We start from the raw sequence: 17,450 nt of genomic DNA on the forward strand, positions 1-17,450 counted from the left end.
AGCACAGGACCTTGGGAGTGCTGTATTCCTCATTCATGCTAAGGAAAAATTGATTTTAAAAAGCAAAAATCTATTAGAAATCTAAGGAAAGCTGATAGATCTGTAAGACTATTAAATACATTTAGGAGCTACTTCAGTAGGAACATGGTAATTTTAAAAACAACTCCAGAATGCTGAGTTTCTCTAGTCATAATGGTAGAAGCATTGTACAGGTTTAATCAGGTTTTAAATGTTCATATATTATGGAGATAAGACAACAATAATTACTACATTGCTTACCTCTATCAGAGAAATGTTTTATAGATGTTTTCTCTTTAAAAGTAAATTATAATTATCATAACTTATCGTTATTACAATATTTCTGCATCCAGAAATCTCAGAAATGGAATCACCCACAGCATTTAGAGCCATGACAGAACTTTATCGGCAGCTTGTTCTTGTAACTCTTACATGTATTAAAATAATTGTTGGACTGTAAGTAGAAGTTAAGACCCTGTATATATTTCATGTCAAATAGCAGAATGTTGCCTCTCCTTCTTACAGTATATTAAAAAAAAACTTCTCCTAGCACAAGGAGAAAATATGCACTAAAGAAGATATGGAAAAAAACCTCTTTTTTATAAATAGAGCTAAATATTTAATTTGTTGATAAAATTGAAGTCCCGAATTTATTATAGAAAAAAAATTGCTTATTCTTACATCTTTTATTCTTACAAATCAGTGCAGGAATGTAGTATTTGTATCAGAGGAAAAATGGGGATTACATAAGAGTAGGTATATTGAACTGACATGTCTTAAAGTAACTGAGCATTTAAAATGCCCAGCCCCAAGATAATATTGAGATACAATAACGGCAAATTCTCTGACTGAAATGCTGTGTGGGTGTTTGTAGGTCCTTTCAAGGGATTTTCCTGTCACTGTTTTATGTTCAGTAGAAAACTTCTCCTTGCTAAACACTTATTTCCCCCTTTATTTAGCTGGTCTGTGTGGAAATATAAATGTATGGAGCTTCAAGTAATCTTAGTAACAATTCCCATAATTACTGAAAAAACCTCATGGAGTAACTGACAGGTTGAGAGAGAAACTGATAAGAGATTAGAGAGAAAATATGGAACAGAAAAAGGAGTGGTGGGAATGCAGAAGACAAGGCAGGGGTAGATTGCAGAATTAAAGGTATATTACAGGTTTGATGTGGAGCTAGACAAAGAACAGTGGGACTTACCTCAAATGTGAAATTCAGTCAGCAGTTTCTTTTTCAATTGCAAGCTGTACTTATTTCCACTGCAATTAGGAATTTTCAGTGAATTGCTGTGTTTATTCTGAAAATAAAGAACATGAGTCATAAGCTTATTTGAAGAGTAAATTTTAAATTAACACACAAAATTTCTCCAAGCACTATCTCATCAAGATTTTTAGAATCTTTCATTTTGTATGGATATCAAGTATAAATATCAGTAACTAATGCTAAATTTTTTGCCATGAATATTAAACTTTGTGCTTAAGATCCTACATCAGGCTCTTTATGATAATGTTAAAGAGGAACTGCTGTGAAGAACCAGCAATTTCACAGTGCTGTACTCTGATAATCTTGTATAGTTTTCTTAAATAAAGTCTCCTGACTCATGTTGGAGTCATTCACTGAATCAGACAGATCCTCAGCCTAATGAGGGTAACAATTTAAGGAATGACATGGTTTTTACTGTTTTAAAAGAATAATGACAGGACACCTCCTCATTGTGGGTTTTTTTCATACTCTAGTATTTTTGGTCATATTTTGAAAAGGAAGAAATATGTGTAGACTAGTTAGTACTTGAGGAATTGGCTGTTTCAGGAGTGGTAGGTGGATTCTCATTTGCAGCATTGTCTCTGTACTTGTCTGCTTCGTGGGGTTCTCAGCAATAGACAGAAATCCAGTGTGAAATCTTTCAGTTAAAGGTTGAATTCCAGCCACATCCAGGAGTAGCATCTTTATCTGTGAAGTTATGTGGTGACTCAAGAATTATCATAGAAGATTTCTATCCAGTTGGATTTCCTGGAAAAATCATGGGGATTGTTCAGAGTATGATACTGCTTATACACTCTATCTGCTCTGAAATGTTCTTGCAGCATAGAAAATACATGAATTTATTTAGCCAAAAAAATATTCTAGGACAAAATGTTAGAAAGATTTTTGTGACACTTGCAATTTGTTTTCAGCCTTCATGGGGGAATTGTTTTGCTGTCATTTCACTTTATTATTTCTTACATATCTATTTGTATTATCCTCAATATCCACTTTTTTCCTTTTTTTTTTTCTTAATTTTATTTTTTAGATTCATAACCAATACCCGACAGAGTTTGAGTTCAATCAATATTATCTGAAGTTTCTGGCTTTTCATCACATATCAAATCGATTTAAAACATTTCTTCTGGATTCAGATTATGAGAGACTAGAACATGGTATGTGTGATCTTTGTGTCTTGCATACTGCTTGTGTGGTTGTTGATATTTTTCTCCTCAATATTTGGTCTACAAAATATCTGCCTGGGTTAAGATGGTCCAGTAGCTGTGTGGTGACCACATAAGGAATTTCCATGTCATGAAATTACATTTCAGGTGTAGAAAGGAAAATGGAGGTGAAGAATATGTAGCATTTCCTGCATCAGTGATTCCTGAGCCGTGCCTCTGAGGGCCCTAAGAGGAAGTACAAGCAATTAGTGCCATGCCTAATTGACATAAATTGCTTAGTTTTTAGCAATTTTCCAGGTAGTTCCATTTTCCCTACTAAATACCTTCTTTTAACAGAAACAAAGGCTCTGTGAGTCCATCAGAGAGTGCACAAAGTTTCAAGAAAGAAAAGCCTTTCCATCTATTTCCTCCCACTTCTCCCTCGTGCATTATCTTCAGTGTTTCTCCTTTTATATTTTCTGTTTTACTCCATCTGTCATGTGCAGCCCAGCTGAGGCTGTTCTTGGGACTTGTCCACTCAAACATGCTCCAAACTTTTCTGCTTTGAGGGCTGCTTCTCATGGCCTATGATCAATTGTAATGCTTTCTTAAACACTATTGTAGCTGTGCAGCAGATTAGACTTGAGCAACCATTTTATTCCAAAACAATGTTAGTATCTATTATTTATCTTCTTTATTTGTTTCCTCTTGCAGTGGCATTTGATAGTAGAGTTTGCTATACCTTCAATCTGTGAAATTCCTTTAGTCTGTGCTTTAGCACTTGTTGAGCATTATCCCAAAGCCATCTTTTTGCTGCTCTTCTTTTCTCCAGGGACATTGTTTGAAGATAAAGGAGATAAACATGCCAAGAAAGGAATTTGTATTTGGGAATGTATTGAAAAGATGCACAAAAGGAGTCCTGTTTTCTTCAATTACCTCTATGCCCCTGCTGAAGTTGAGGTATGATTTTTGCTAAAATACAGGTGGTTTGTTATTCTGAGAGATTCCTTGAGTACTTTTTGGTATCTTAATTGATCTGAGCTGAGTTATGTATTTGGTGGACAAAATTAACCTTACCTGATTGACTGGAGCAGTATCTGAAAGGCATGGAAATGTAATTTAAAGGGCCAAATTCTGGAACAGGTATTCATGCATCCTGGTAAGCTAAATTAGGTTCCCTGTTTGATTTAATTAAATTGTATGAATTATTATTAAAATTGTCTTTAAAGGGGAACTGAGTTTAGAGTCCTAATGGGATACATTTCACATTATCTACATCTCTGTCTTATATGACAATGTCTGTGCCCTGGACTGGGCTGTGTCTTGAATAATTCTAGAAAATTCACAGTACACTCAACATTGTAGAACTCAATTTAGAATAATCTGGTAAATGCAGGTATTGTTTTGTAAATCTTAAATTCAAAGGCTTCCTACATGCCATTATTCTAACACTTTGTTTCAAATAGGCACTGAAGCCAAATGTAAATATGTCCAGCCTCAAAAAGTGGGATTATTACGTAGAAGAGATTTTGGCTACAGGTCCTTCCTATGATTGGACCATGGTACCTGCAAAATGCAGTGTTTCAGAAGAAAATGACCAAGCAGACGGTTCAGCCTCTCAGACTAAGAGGAAAATAGTGTGGCCATGTTATGATGATGTAAAAAAAATACAGCCTGATGCCATCACCAGCCTTTTAAATGTGAGTACTTGGGTTGCACAGAACAGTGACTTCTCTTATGCTCATGAAATTCATATTTACTTTTTACTGAAGTTATTGCTTTACAGGTGTACTGTTCATAAAGGATCATGATAGATGTCAAAACAGGTTTTAATAAGACTGATCTAGAGATGTGGTGGAGATTCTGGGAATCAATCAGACTTCCTGCAAAGCTGATGTTGTTCTGGATGCACACTTCCGTGGGAGCATGCTTTAGTTGTAGTCAACAACTACTCATGGATTCATTTCTTCATTGTCTGTTTTAAAGAATAAATAAAATTGTAGGTTACCTTTCATAGCAAATGCAGGAGCAGCTATTTTCATTTGGGTAAATGGTGAATCTTGCTTTCTTGACTTCTTTCTCCTCATTTTGAAGTAGGTGTGTGGTAAAATAACGACCCAGTTTCTTGGACAGATCAGAAAATAGAATCTGACACTTGTTGATTGTAACAACTGGGAAGCAGATACACAAACATAAACTGAACATCTTGGCCCACATTTCACAAAAAATCTTGCTGTGATTGCTTTTAGTTTATTCATGTTTACTAAAAGCAAACTGATAAATTTAGATTTCTTCAAAATATTTTGGTACTTGAAATAGATGCTTGAATTTGGCTTTTTCTTCTTTGGGCTCACTTAGGCTGCTTAGTTTCTGTCCTCATTAGAAGATGAAAAATGATCCCATTATCATCATTGTTAGTAGTAGTTATTTAGAGTGATTTAACATGTCTTCTCTTAAAGATGAAGATGCTTGTTGGTTACAATTAATTAACAGCCTAACATTTGGTTATCATCATAATTGATAGTGCAGGAAAATGACAAGGCCACTCTTCACTTCCATTGTTTTGAGCCAATTGCATGTCCAGATACATATCCCTGTGTGCAGTGTTTTATTTTGAAAACTCTTTGCAAACTTTACCTTAAATTCAGTCTGGGATTATGGAGCCCACTATTGCAATGCTTGGAAAATCAGGATGTGCTCTAGGCCCCCAGTTCTCCTGATTCAAAGATGATTTTTAGCAAGTCTTAAAGCTTCTGAATGGATGTGAGTCCTTGAAGATTTTGATAGAGAGTTAGCTTTATTCTGGCTTTATTCTGGCACATTCCTCAAATTCCTTTGGGCTGCTCCTTTCAATCCTGATTGATCGAACGCAGGAATGATGCTCAGTTAAAAAAAATAAATAGAGAGAATCTCATGTAAAACCCCCCACCTTGACTCAAAATAAGAGAGTCAGAACTGCTCAGAGCTTCCAACTTGCCAGAGGCAAGGGAAGAGCAGCCTCTGAGCAGGGAACATTGTGGGGATTGTTCAGCAAAGCACAGGGAGGTTTGTATCAGGTAACCAGAGGCCAGGAGCACATCAGGAACACAACAATGTTCTCCTGAATTTCTTCCCGGGGTAGGTGCCAGACTGTCCATGTCCACAACTGTGAGAAAGTGCCATGTAACAGGGAAATTAGCCACATTATAGGCTAAAGAAATGTGGGTCAGCTTTTATAGAGTTTGAATGTTATTTGTGAATTAGATTATAGTAATAAAAGATAGCAATGGAAAGAACATTTGGAAGACTTTGGAGAGGTTGTATAAAGGTTACAAAAATATTCTTCTAAGTTTAAAAAGCAAAGTGAACGTTCTTTTAAAACAAGTTGTTAATTTAGGGCTATTGCTGATATAGGAGAAAGACCTCCTTTAATCATAAATCCACTGAGAATGTGTTGGTATCCAAAAAATGTTTCAATTGAGACCATATTTAGCATCGTAAATTACTGGGGAAGATTGAGTCTTGCTTAGTTTATAATGATAAGCCCAAATTTGTTTGTTCTAAAGATATTTTTCAATTGAAAACTAGATAGTGCACTTCAGGATGTAAAGCTGAAACGGAGAAGTTATTGAGTGCCTTAATTCAGAATTTTCAGGGTAGAATGTGATGCTCTTCTTTTAAGAGTGGATCCTGGTATTTGTAAGAATTGTGAGAAATGAACCTGTGTGCATTCACAGACATATTGTGGGTGCAAAAGAGGAGATCAGCCTCCAGAGTTCTGGAGCTGCTGCAGATCTAACTCGTGTCTCTACCATTCAGATATTCCAAAGCAGGTTATTTAGCAGATCTTCTGGAAGGCACAGTAATGCTAATTGCTGGTTTTTAATTGTAGGAAACGGATATTCTTTATATATCTTTCTTTATCCTTTCTTTATGTATGTGTATTTATTTCTGCTCCTGTAAGCCTGGATAACAGCAGATCAACCAGAGAGATCAATTTAAAGATTTTTTTTTTCTTTCAAGGAAATGCATCTACTCAGAATCCATTCCACGCATGGAAAGCAAAAAAAAAAAAATCTGCTGCTTTCCATAAAATTTAAAACTGGAGAGGCAAGAGTAAATCTTAGTGATTTATTGCCATGTATGTTTTTTTACATGGGGTCTATTAAAGGAGAATTTAGTCCTAACTTTTCAAGTTATATACAGGAGATTGTTGAAAGTTTTTCGTGAAAGTTTTTCATTTTAAGTTCTGGAAGCACTACTCACCATGGAGCCAAAAAAGAAGGAATGTGACCCAGTTGCTAAGTAACAAGTTTCAGTTACTTCCAGATTCTGCAGAGAAGGACTTGTACTCAGAAGTCAAGACTAGGGCAGAAAGAGAATGATCAGATTAAACTGCCTAACTTAGGGCAATAAAGACTTTGTATCCTTTTGCAGAAATTTGGAAAGGATTTTATTTTAAAAAGTGTCTGGTAAATTGATTCAGTTTTATGCCCCCAGAAGTGTTTTCCATTCAGCACTTTCAAAGACAAACAAGTCATCTAGAGAAGCCTTTAGTCTGGCTTGTGTTCATCATTCCTTATTTTTTATCTACCTGAAGATACTCCAAACAAAAGTATTCTGGTTTTATTTCTTAGCAGAAGGAGAAGCATATGTGACTTTCAGCTACCTTCAGTATTTAAATCTTCTTGTTTGATTCTTGCTGTTAAGCTACATTTCTTATATTTAGTTTCTCTTTGGAGTTTCCTAATTTATCTTCAGCAAGGAAAAGTTTGTAGAAATATTTTGTTCCTGTTACATTGTCAAATGCTGGCTTTTTATTTTCACCTAAGAGTTCAAAATTTAGTTCAGAAGTTCATTTCCTTATCAAAATGTTTTCTTACTTTAAAAGTATAATAATTTTCTGTCTTTCAATTAATAGCAATTTCCTGAAAAAAAATTCAATCAAAAGATCAATAGGAATTGGACAATATTATGAAATCTACTTTAATTATTAAGTATGGTAGAAGTAAGTAGAGACTTTCTCTACTTCTAAAATAAATGTCTTAGGTGCTTAGTTAGCTTCTATATAGCATGAGAAGCCTATGTCCCGTGGCAGTTTTTTATCCCATCAATTCTTTATCAATTCTTAATTGAATTTGCAAAATAGAGGTTTTAATTTTATTAATTAATAAGAAGATTCAATATAGCTGTTGAAAGTAAAAATGAAGAAAAGAAGCATTGCAAGGAATATGGACCACCCTTCAAAGTCTTGACAAATGTATTAATGAGTGTCCACAAGTAAACATAAACTCATAAAATTGCCTCTTCTTACTTAACTTTGCACTGTCTTATTAACAGGAAATAACCCTAACTGGAGGTTATCAACATAGGTCATATTCCCAAGTTCCACAACAAGAACATGTTGTTACAGTTTGGCATCCAGATTGAATAAATCTTTCTGTTTCATTTCCTTCTTTTATTACAGCTTTGTATCACATTTTATAAACCAGGGTAAATGTTAATATTGGCAGTGTCCAGTGTTGGTGTCGCAGCACAGAATTTGTTCTTTGTAAATATTTTCATAAAATACAGCCTGTCCTTATCAGTGTTGTGTTTCTGTTATGGCAGAATTTTCTGTTGTGGGTGTTGAATTTTGTGTGTTCAGGGGAAATGGGGGAGAATTGAAAGCCTGGTGGCTCCTTCAACCTGGGACATGCAGGAGGAACAAAATGTGGCTGGTGCTGTCCTGGGGTGCCTTTGAGTCCTGATTCTGATGGCTCTCAGTTCATAGCTCGTGTGACAGAGGGGTTGGAACTTCACTGGGTGAAAACACTGACTAGAGAATGGCTGTATAAAAATGATTGCCAGGGAGTGATCAGTTAGAAAGTTTATTCTTAAGGAAACCCTTGTTACTCATTTCAGGAAATCGAGAGGTTGGAAAGTAAATTAAATCAGAGCCCAGAGAGGTGGCAGCTTTTGTGGGAAAGGGTCAAAATGAATCTCAAGGATGACAGCAGACAAGACAATGTAAGTACAAAAGAGCTTGTCCAATGGAATAATTCCATTCCTGCTATATAGGCTACCTGAGGCACTGACAAAATCACTGTATTTCTTGGAGTGAAATACTGTTTTTGAAAAACTGAATATGTTGTTCTAACCCATGATATTGGCTTTTGATTTCTTCATGTTGAAAAATGTATTTTTACTTGTGCTGTTTATCTAGTTGATTTTCCAAAGTAGTTTAAGGCATACAGATAAAATGAGCATTTGACTAATGCAGAAATGTATGATTTTATACATTTGAAAGATTCTTGAAGTGCTAAAAAAGCTCAATTTCTGAAAGTAGCCAAAAGGATATCACAGATTCTCAGAGATGAGTAAAGACATTTCCATGGCTGAATGGATTTATAATTTTTAAGTAGAGATAAGAAATATTCATGTTTGTGTTTCCAATTCCTGACTGTGATAACAAGAGGAGCTGACAGTATAGATACTTTCTAAATCAAAGGCTTCCTCTTTGGTCTCTGTGTGCACCAGGAATAATGCTAGATGCTGTTTTTGGGAGCTTGGCCTCTGAATTCTGCACACTGAGTTACCAGTTCAAGACTGTATCTGTAGAGTGTTGTCATTTAGAATAGACCCAAATACAGGGTCCCTCTTGTTCCAGGCTATTGAGATTCTACTAAAATTATGTGGATCTATAAAGTAGATATTGGAAGCCGTAGTTTTTCATTTCCCCCTTCCTTCCCTTTGAAATCAGGGAAATGGATTGTACCCAAATGTCTGTTCAGTTTTAGATACTTCTGAGAGAGCAAGGCAAACACTGTTCAGTATTATGTCACTGGAATATATGAATATGTCACTTTTCTGAAATACTGATTTCTCCCACCTTGTGAACCCTTCTGCCTAAGAAATGCAAGGGCATTGCCATCCCTGTGGCTTCTTCTCTGAGGCAGCACTGACTTGTAATAGTAAGATTTTTTTTGGCCTGACAATAGTTCCCACCTTACATGTTGTAGCATGTATTTATTATGAATACAGCACTGAGACCCTCTCACAATTAGAGACACATTGCATCACCTTTTTTCCTTTATTTCCCTTCTTTTCAGCTCCGGAGACATCCTTCTGGCTCCTCAGGGATGATGTCACCCAATCTGCATTCCTATCAGAAGAGGTCTTTGTTGGAAATACCTGACAGTGGGCTGGGTGAGGAGCAGAGCTCAAGCATCTCTCCCTCCAATGGAGTAGACAGAAGAGCAACCACGCTGTACAATCATTTCACATCAAAGACTGATGAAAATAGGTAAACTGAATAATCAGACAGTAGTTAGCAATAATAATCACATAGAATATCGCTGAATAATCAGACAGTAGTTAGTCATATTTTATTACATTGGTAAAAGTCTCTGCCTTAGGAAGCAATTAAACTTTCATGTGCCCAGAATATTCTGTGGCTACCTTATTCCTTCTTTTTGGATTTGATTACTTTTACTTGTCTCAATGGGTGGGCCTCTATCTCCTACCAGCATCATTCACCCTTCCCTTTCATTGGATGCACAAGCAAATTGTAGTTGTACATTTAATGCACCCAAAGTACTAAAAGGGTGTTTTATCTGCATATCACAGTTACCAACAGCTAAAATATTGGTTTAAATCTTGCTGGTTTTCCTGCAGGAAAATAAGTGTTTGATATGTATGTAATAAGTGTTTAATATGTATCATTTTGGGGCTTTTATTTCTCAGCAGTATCCATGTTATGGGATCAATGCCACTGTGTTTTCTGTCCCTCTCAGATCTTTTGAAGGTACGCTGTACAAAAGAGGAGCTTTGCTAAAAGGTTGGAAACCTCGCTGGTTTGTGCTGGATGTGACAAAACACCAGGTAAAATTCTTTTAGATAATGGATTTCTTTTATTATTATGTTGCTCTTTTTTTATTGCCTGGGTTTGTATATATTGGTCTTACAAAGAATATTAGTAATGATGATTTTCAGATGTGATGTGTGCTACATCATTCATGACCTATCAATGTTTGTCTTGTGTATCTTGTAGCTCATACAGAATTTTGTGTGGATGGAGGAGTTTTAGTATTTTGCCTTTTTTTTTTTTAGAAAGAAACATATAGGAATCTTTTATTGAAATATATGATTGTATTTTAAAAATGTATAGGAGTATTTTAGATTAGTCAGAGTCCTGTAGTTAGTAGCAAAATTATTCCTAAGTGTCTACCTAATCATTGTACAAAAAGGAGGACCAAAAATAGACATCTGTTGGTCTAAACTTTTTATCCAATTTACAATATATGCCAGAATTCTGCAGTAGAAATTTATGGTCTTGTTACTTCAAATAATGTTGGGTCATCAGGCAGTAAAATATTGTGAGCCAAATATTCCACAACGTGGGGGTTATAACTTCTCAGACTCATGTATGCTTTTGTTTAAAAAAATTAATTTATTGTAGTCCATACACTTTAAAATATGTAATATAGATAAAGACAGGCATCTCTTGAAATGCTAACTGAGTACTTTGAGATCAGTGTGGTAAATACCAACAAATGTGCTGTTTATAATTATTCTTCCTAATATATCCTATATATCTTCTATATAGGAGAAAAGTTTCATTTTGCAGGAGAAAAATAAACTTTTACATTTTTTGTATAATCAAATAGCCTTCTGAGTATGATAGATGTAGGAGTAATACAGGTCAATCCTAGCTGGAATTCTGTTGTTTGACATTTGCTGTGAAAGTTTCTGTTGCTATTTTGCATTGGCTTATGGAAATTCGTTGGGTTTTGTTATGGGGACTTTTTTGGAACTTGTTTGCATGTTGGAACTCACTTTACAGAGTGATTAATATCCATATCAAAGTATCTTTGCAAGGACAAAAAAAAAAGGCACAGACTTTGTTCAACCTCTATGTGCACTATAGGAAAATGTGAGCTTTCTGTGTGGTTTATAATTACCTAAAATTACACTTAAATTTCTGCTGATCACTTTGAATTCTTGAAATAGAGAGGATAATTGTTCTATCAATGCCTCAGTGAAGTAAAGCTTTCGTGTTGGTTTTATGTAATGACCAGTGAAGAAATGGTTTTGCTTTCCTGCCTCCCGTGCCCTCTGCCCAGAGCAATCCATGACTATTTGCTTCTCTGCTCTGGAGCTCTGGGGACAAAATACTCTTCCCCCACCTCCTCAGCTCCTAGTCATCTTTGTGCCTCCCACCCTTAGCAGTCAATGCCCCCAGGCTGTATCCAGGAGAAGGGAATTGATCTGAAAGGTCCATCTAAAAGCACATCTGGGTTTTCTTTTCTATCGCGTTCCAGCTGCGATACTACGACTCTGGTGAGGATACGAGCTGCAAGGGACACATAGACCTTGCAGAAGTGGAAACTGTGATTCCTGCTTCTCCAACTATTGGAGCTCCAAAACATGCCAGTGAAAAGGCCTTTTTTGATGTAAGTATATCTGGTCTTTATTTGATCTTTATGTGAAACTTCCTTCCTGTCGTGTGTTTAAGCTCCTGGTTCCAGTCCTGCTGGAAGGTGTGAGCTAGGAAAGAGCTGTTGCGCCGTCTCAAGACAAAAAAATGTAATGTACCTGGCATCACTCTCAACAGCAACAGTTCAAAAATGTTACATTCAGACCCAATTGAGTATTGCAGTTTGAAGTCTGCAGGTTTTCTTTTCCATGTGATGACCTCTTTGTGTCCTTGTTTTTCCTTGCAGCTGAAGACAAATAAACGTGTGTATAATTTTTGTGCCCAAGATGCACAGAGTGCTCAGCAATGGATGGACAGGATCCAGAGCTGCATTTCAGATGCATAGAAAGGAGAAAAATGTTCCATGATAAAGTCCCGTTTAAAGCACCTCATCCTGGAAGAAACTGAGTTCTGGAATGTTACTGACACACAACCAGCCTTCCTTACATTTCAGCCATTAAAGTTCATAATAAGTTCTTTTCTGTTTAATAATTATAACCACTGTAACTGCTATTTTTTTTCTGCTGGGAGGACTTGAAAAAATAATAATCCATTTATCCTGAATTTCATCTTTCTTCAGTACAATTCCTAGCTAGAAAAGTGGGCTGTATTTGCACTAGCATCTGATCCCGGTTTTCTGATTTCAGAGCTATTCTGTTAGGAAATATGTCCAAAGGAAAGTTTAGAAATTTTCCCTTCAACCAGAAGTGTATTTCCACTTTATTTAGATTTTTAAGCAGAATGTTCTTATTTCCAAGCTAGTCATGAATAAGAGGGAACATGTCTACAATTCCTAAAAACAGATAAATAAATGAAGCTGTGAGTCCAGTGACATACACACCAGGTTGCCAATGTTTATAGACAGTCGATATTTTTAAAGACCAAAAAAGTGAAATGCCAGACTTTCAAGTGTCTTCTCAGTGTGCAGGTCATTCTCTGTCTTGTGCTCTGCTGAGTGCTTCTGCAATGTTGTTATGGAATTTCAGAATCTAGGGATTACCTGAAGACCATAGATAGCACTTTTATTTTCAATTCTGTTTGCAATTCCCATGGGATAAACAAAAGAAAACTGGCTGACACTACCCTGGAGCAATGGAAAACAACAAACTAGGAATTCAGTAGATGAAGGATCTCTTGTGTGTGAGTTGTATGTGTTAATTTATATGCTGTTCTGCTCACTGTAAAATAAAAAATAACAAACATGATAATGCACTAAACAATGAAGCAAGCACTTGCACTGAAATCTTTACAATGCAGACATTTTGCAGGACAGAGGTAAGTTATTTGTAGCAGAACAAAACTAGCTAGTTAACAGCATTTACAGATATTAGATATGTACATAATGAAGTTTGAGGTGTCGTGATTTGATACTTTTTAAACATTTTTTTGCACATTAATTGGAAGACTGTTTATAGATTTTTACTTTTGATGAACTTTTGTTTGTTCTGCTTAAAATCCTGGTGAAACATTTTTAATAGCCCCAAATTAGTTGAAATTTTACAGTCTACAAACAATGAGGACTTGAGTAGAATATGTAGGTAATTAAGCCATTGTTTTTACTTTGAAATGTTAATATGTTAAATAGCGCACTAATATTACAAAAGGTCTGTAAATATGATTCACTATTTTCTCATTTTTCCAGACGTTCTGCTTGTAATTTAATGTCAGCCTAACCAAACTGACTATACTTACAAGATTTTTCAGTTATTAAACTTTGTGGGTTTTTTTATAACTAATGTATTTTGTCAGAAAGGAACATAAATTTCTCACCACACACAATAGGAAATGCAGCTGTTTTTAATGCAATTGCAATTTCAAAACAAAAATATGAAGGATTTTTCTAGCATTTTTCAATTGACCAATTTCCACCTGTGACAATGGTGTTTGCACATTTGTATTTTTCTTTGTATATGAAGTACTTTTATATGTACTTTGTAAAATACTGATCCTGTTCTTAGGTTATATGAAGATATACATACCACTGCTTATTTTGTAACTGGTCAATTTTAACGCTTGTATGTTATGTGATATATGTATGCTAACCATCTTGTAATAAATACACTCCTTAAGGAAAAGTAAAAACTTTCCTTATACTGTAAAAGAGAAAAAAAAGCAAGACCCACCTGTTGAAATATTCCACAAGGGCACAAGACAAATCCTTATTTACTCTGTATTAAGAATAGTGGGTGTATTCAAAGCTACATGGTCTTTTGTATACTTGTAAATATTCTGACCTAAAAGTTGCACTTGGGCATCCCTAACTCAAACACTTGTCAGCAGTAACGCGAAAGAAATCAGAATTTAAAGCAAAATTACCATTCTAACAAGTCTCAATGTGTAGCCTTCACCAAAAGGCTAAATACACATAATGTTCATATTGAAGTCATTGAATACTGATGTTAAATATATTTTTTAAAGAAAAAGATTCTGTATGGTATCACCAACATGAGTCAACTGCATAATTTCACCCTGAGACGTATCTCACTCATATCACCTTATGCAAAAATGATCTAGTTCTTAAACAAGAAACTATAAAAAAAAAAAAGAAAATGGCAAGGTCTGACTTGAGACTGTGCATGTAAAAGGAATTCCTGAGTGGTGTGGGACAGCAGAGTCCAAAGGGAAAGGGAACGTGTGACAGAGTGGGGACCCGTGGCAGTTCTGGGCGCTGTGGTGCTTAGAGGACCTGGTTTGCAGATTGAGCTTGGCATGGATGCTAATGTTGCCTTAAATGTTGATCTCAGTTTTTAGTGTCTGTATTGATGGAAAATGGACTTGAGCAACTTAACTTAAAAATACCCAAATAAAAGCTGTAATGAGAGATGTGGTGTTTGTGGTGTCTGTGTAGGGAATGTGCAAGGGAATGGTAGGAAAAGGCTCTCGGTGTGAGGACACAGAGTTTGCAGTGTCACCCTGGAGCTCTCTCCTCTGCAAAATGAAGATTCCAACTTGGAAAAAACGTGGACGAGTCAGCATAGCTTAAGTTACAGGGTTTGCCACTGTGCTTGAGTTGTAGCAGCAGCAGAGTTAGGAACTGAGAATTTGTTTGGAAAAAATGCTGTGTACAAAGGGATTCAACTTCATATTGGAACATTTTCTAGAAGAATTCAGCCAGGATTTGGGATGAGTGGATGTGCTCCCCCTGCTGCTCCATCACTATTGCACTCTGTGCATCAGAACATTGCTGCTGTAGAAAGAGAATTACAACATCCCAGGTCTTACAGGAGGGGAGAGCTTTGTTTGTCCTTCTCTGTGTGCAGTAACAAAACATCCACGGCGTAGGTGGAGGAATGAGGCGAGTTTGGGCTTTGAAGAATTGTTACTGGGGTATTTTATCAGTGATTCTCTTCCCTATCTAACAAGTGTTTTCTATAAAACCCCTTTCTTTTGATGGAGCCTTAGAATTACTACGCTGAAAAATAAAATACTTAGCATGCCACACGTGTGGGTCACTGGTTATGTAATGGTACACAAACAGCTAACAGACCCAAGAACAAATGTTCAAAATTTTGTGTCACATCCCACACACATTATTTGTATCTGATATTTTGTGAATTTCAGACATAACAAAAATGCAGTGATCTTGTCCAAATACTGTCATTTTGCCTTTTCATCCTGTAATATTCTTGGAGAATATCGAAGTGGCTGCACCACATTTCTCATTTTTCGTATTTGTGATCATCCAAATATTTTGTCTGTTCATGATTATCCTGTGGTTGCTTTGGAGAGTCAGAAAACTGGAATTAATCTACCCATTCCCCAGTTATGCTGAAGTTCATGCTGAGTATCACTGTTGCACCTACTTTTGGGGGTTTGTCTCTATTTGATCAGTTTCTTCCCCAATTTTGGCTACTGTGCAAGCCAAAGGCAGTGGTAGCATTCACATTCTCGTTCAGGGAATTTTCATCTTTGGGTTTTTCCAAATCCAGCTTTTCATTAATTGACTGTCAGTAAGGATGCTGGAAGTTCAGTATTGTTTCCTCTCTTCACTTACCAGTCAACATCCAGTGGGAAATTACATTTTGTCCAGTTTCAGCTTACATTGTGTAGTTCAGGATTCCTCCTTCCTCTTCAAATTCTGCTTATAAGTCAGAATTTGCCCACTTAGAATAGGAAATGTTGCTTAATTTTGGCACACTATCAGTTTTTCCACTGCCTACTCTTTGGTGAAGATGTGTTTAAGTGTCTTTTGGGAGATTCACAGGTTCAAATTTTACAGATTCAGATTTTATCTGAAACAGGCAATGGTAGGAGATGTAAATAGTTAAACTTAAAGCACCCCAGTACTATCCTGGAAGGAGATGCAAAGGCAGCAGTTGTTTCAGGTATTGAAGAGTGCTTCTTTCAGGTATTGAATAGTGCTCCTTCTTGCCCCTTTACTCACCTAGAAAAACCTGAGGCATAGTCTTAATTTATTTTATTTATGGATGCCTTGTTTATCAGTGTATATTCAGCAAATAGCAATGAACACTTTGTCGTTCAATGAATTTCTCTCACTGTTCAACTCAGAATTCCCGGAATTCAAGCCTGTCACTAAACAGGAACTCCAAAACTTTGTAGTATCCATCTGAATTCTGTTATCTGTCCAAGAGTTATGCAAGGTGCAACATCCCTGGTCATGTCGAGACCTCCAGGAAGTTCACATTGATAATATCGTTAAATTGTGTGTAATTATCAGAGAAGCTCAATATAATGAGCAATAGTGCAGATAGAATGCTCTCAAGTTTAATTAATTTCATGCACAGGCTTTGCTTGTGTTGCATTGCTTTTGAGCCATACTATAGTTAATTTTGCTTCTGCTGTACTCACATTATCCCTTGCATTAAATATTTTGATGCAAGTGCTTGCACTGAATTTTCAATCAAAAATACTTTGACTGTTTAGTATAAAGCATTCAAATCTTTGTAGTATTTCATGCAGTCAAATGATTTGGAATTGAAACTTTAAACAAAATACTGTTGAAGGGTTGGTACTGGAATTGCCATTGATTTTTTATGAAGTTGGGCAGCCTGTTTCTCTGGGATGCTGGTAAGATTCTTTTTATATTCTTTTTTGATTTTCCAAGACCTCTCATTTTCAGTGCTTCCTGAATTAGGGTAAATCATGTATTTGCTTCAAAGCAAAATTAAGTTTTAAAATCTCTTCTATTTTTGTACTTAAAACAACTAGTTTTCTTCATCTTTAAAACTATTTTCTGAACAAAGAACAGTCAAAATTTAAATCAAAATTAACTTTATTTCTTCTGCTTCAGGCCCCTGACTGAAAGGCAAGCTGGGAGAAAGTCTTTATCTGGTATGAGTATGAAAAGCTGGAAAATATCCCATCAGTGCTAATGAACCAGAGCCAGGAATTAACTGGGGAGCTGCTTTTGGAATGTGGGATGGTGTCAGTGACCACTGAGTGTGTGATGTGTGTTAGCAGTGTCAGGGCAGGCTCTGGGTCTCCAGACAGCCTCAGAAAGTGGCATTCTGTTCCTACAGCAATCAGACATCTGCTTTTAACCAGAAATCTACAGTTTGCATGCCCTTCTTCATGCATGGGCTTTGAGGCTTTGTTTCTTCAGTGCCACAAATTTCTGGAGAGAAAA

General features: G+C 36.1%; 1 protein-coding gene across 1 annotated transcript in view; it reads left to right on the forward strand.

The window, feature by feature from the left end:
- Window positions 1-14,656, forward strand: part of SBF2 (SET binding factor 2) — a 230,828-nt gene extending 216,172 nt beyond the window's left edge. Inside the window, exons 35-42 of the mRNA XM_058806404.1 lie at window positions 2,313-2,439; window positions 3,260-3,387; window positions 3,894-4,127; window positions 8,311-8,415; window positions 9,498-9,691; window positions 10,182-10,269; window positions 11,709-11,840; window positions 12,111-14,656. Coding sequence (XP_058662387.1) covers window positions 2,313-2,439; window positions 3,260-3,387; window positions 3,894-4,127; window positions 8,311-8,415; window positions 9,498-9,691; window positions 10,182-10,269; window positions 11,709-11,840; window positions 12,111-12,209 — 1,107 coding nt within the window. The 3' untranslated portion in view covers window positions 12,210-14,656. The remainder of the gene's footprint in view (window positions 1-2,312; window positions 2,440-3,259; window positions 3,388-3,893; window positions 4,128-8,310; window positions 8,416-9,497; window positions 9,692-10,181; window positions 10,270-11,708; window positions 11,841-12,110) is intronic.
- The last annotated feature ends 2,794 nt before the right edge of the window (window positions 14,657-17,450 follow it).

Source organism: Ammospiza caudacuta, chromosome 6 (genome assembly GCF_027887145.1).
Source record: "Ammospiza caudacuta isolate bAmmCau1 chromosome 6, bAmmCau1.pri, whole genome shotgun sequence".
Taxonomy (NCBI): Eukaryota; Metazoa; Chordata; class Aves; order Passeriformes; family Passerellidae; genus Ammospiza; species Ammospiza caudacuta.